We start from the raw sequence: 2084 nt of genomic DNA on the forward strand, positions 1-2084 counted from the left end.
CGACACCCCCTCTGGCCGAGGAGCAGCTGCCGCCTCGATCGGCTGTGCCACCCTACCCTCTGCCCTACAGCCCGACCCCCCAACTGCCCGCGGGCCCCACTGCCCATGGAGGCCTGCCGCCTGCCCCCTTCCCCGTGGTGTCCCAGCCCTCCTTCTACGGTGGGCCTGTGGGCCCCGGGGCTGCTCCAGGCTACTCTTGGTCCCCACAGAGGAACACGCCGCCCCGGCCGGGCTACCCCAGGACCCCGTCTGGCCCCTCTGGCCCTGGGTACCCCGTGGCCGGGGGCAGGGCCGCCAGTCCCGGCTATCCCCAGCAGTCCCCGTATCCCCCCACAGGAGGAAAGCCTCCCTACCCGCTGCAGCCCCAGCTCCCCAGCTTCCCGGGCCAGCCCCTGCCCTCAGTATCCCTGCAGCCCCCATATCCCCCGGGGCCCACCCCTCCCTATGGGTTTCCACCACCTCAGGGACCAGCCTGGCCTGGGTATTAGGTGCACTCTGGCCCTTAGCTCTGTCCTGCTCCCACCCGTGTCGCAGCCTTTGGCCCACCCGCTGCAGAGATTCAAGGGTCAACCGGAAGTGGAGTTGGTGTTCCCTGTGGACTCTTATCAGCACCCGGAGGCTTTGGAGGGGCCTGGCTGGGAGCATGTGGGTCCCCAGAAGGCCCTGGCAGTGTGACTGGGTGGGCGTGACAGATGGTCATAGCACTTGCTGGCCTTCTAGCTGGGGAGTCCTCCCGGCAGATCCTCCTGCCAGCGACTGGCCGCAGCCTTTCTGGTGCTAGCCAGGTGGAGTCCAGCAGCCCTCACGGTGTCCATTTGCACACATACATGTGTCGTGAACATCTCCTTGGACCAGCACTCAAGGCCACCTGAACCCTTGCAAGTTCTCTTGGTGATGAGGGGGCCCGGGTCTCCGACCTGTGCTCTGCCCCTCCGTCTCCTGGGGTTTGGTGTGCTGGGCGGTGAGCAGCCCTCTGTGTCTTTTGAGTCCCTTCAAGGCTGGTCTGCCCCATGTGGCGAGGGCTGGGTTGAAGGGAGAGGACAGAGGACCGACGACGACTTTAAAGCCATAATTGAACTCCAGTAGCTGGCGTCAGGCAAGCCTGTCCTGAGTCCTGCGCCAGGTGAGGCTGGGAAGGGTGACCGCAGACCTTGCACGTGCTGCTTGGAGAACCCGGGGGCTGCCCCGTCTCTGGCTGGAGGAAAGGGAGCAGCTCAAGCCCAGAGATTGTGGGCACATCGGGCTCCTTTAGGAAGGAGGCCGGGTCCCCTCCCAGCCTCCCTCTCTTCTCTGGGGCCCGCCATCTGGGGTTGACTTTTCCCGAGCCCCCCACATCCGTCCACTCCTTCAGTGCCTTGAACCTCATTGGCAGGCAGCCCCTCCCCTCCCTTTCTCGCCCCTTCCCCTCACCCCTCCTGCCCTATACCCCCTTGCTTTGATGTAATCCCCCTCCCCCGTTAGCCCTCCCAAGACAGATATCAGAAGATGCCCTCCCACGACTTCCCACACGGTGCTCTCTCAAAACACCATCACTACATTGTGGGGCGCTTTCTTTGCACCTCTCGCCTTTCCCGAGTGGGCTTGCGACCCCGCGTCACGTGCTGCCCCAGCACGCAGTGGGTTTAGGCATGTTCCGCGGTCGGAATGACTGGGCCTCGGGGCGCTGAGGGGCCACGAACGTGGTGGTTTCGCAGGGGAACCAGGACTCGGGCGGAGCCTGGAGCTGCTACGGGTTGGGACGGCGCATGTGCCTTGAAATGCCCGCTGCCCGAGGCCCGTGGCTGGCGGGCCTGGGGTTGCGGGGCCCAGGAGGAGCCTGGCCCTCTGGTGCCTGCTCCCCCACCCCCGCCCGTGCCCACCAGCGGGGGTCCTTGCCAGTCATGCTTGCTTCTAAGTTATTTATGAAGAAAAGTCACTAAGGACTCTGCCGGTTCGAGTGCTTCCACACTGGACGCACGATGGCCCGCATGTCTGTACAATTAATTGCCAGAATAAACTTTGACGGGTTACCGTGGCGTCTGCTGGAGGGGGTTGGGGGGCGAGGGCGCCGCCGCGCGTGGGGGCCCCGGTTTCTTCCGCAGCCG

General features: G+C 65.0%; 1 protein-coding gene across 1 annotated transcript in view; it reads left to right on the forward strand.

Moving 5' to 3' along the window:
- Positions 1–488, forward strand: part of VPS37C (VPS37C, ESCRT-I subunit) — a 5998-nt gene extending 5510 nt beyond the window's left edge. The window contains 1 exon segment of the mRNA XM_008048065.1: positions 1–488. This exon segment is cut by the window's left edge and continues 22 nt beyond it. Within this exon segment, the coding sequence (XP_008046256.1) occupies positions 1–488 (488 nt within the window).
- Positions 489–2084: the final 1596 nt, after the last annotated feature.

This window comes from Carlito syrichta, unplaced genomic scaffold (genome assembly GCF_000164805.1).
Source record: "Carlito syrichta isolate Samal-C Ts95f unplaced genomic scaffold, Tarsius_syrichta-2.0.1 Scaffold120490, whole genome shotgun sequence".
In the NCBI taxonomy this organism is placed as follows: Eukaryota; Metazoa; Chordata; class Mammalia; order Primates; family Tarsiidae; genus Carlito; species Carlito syrichta.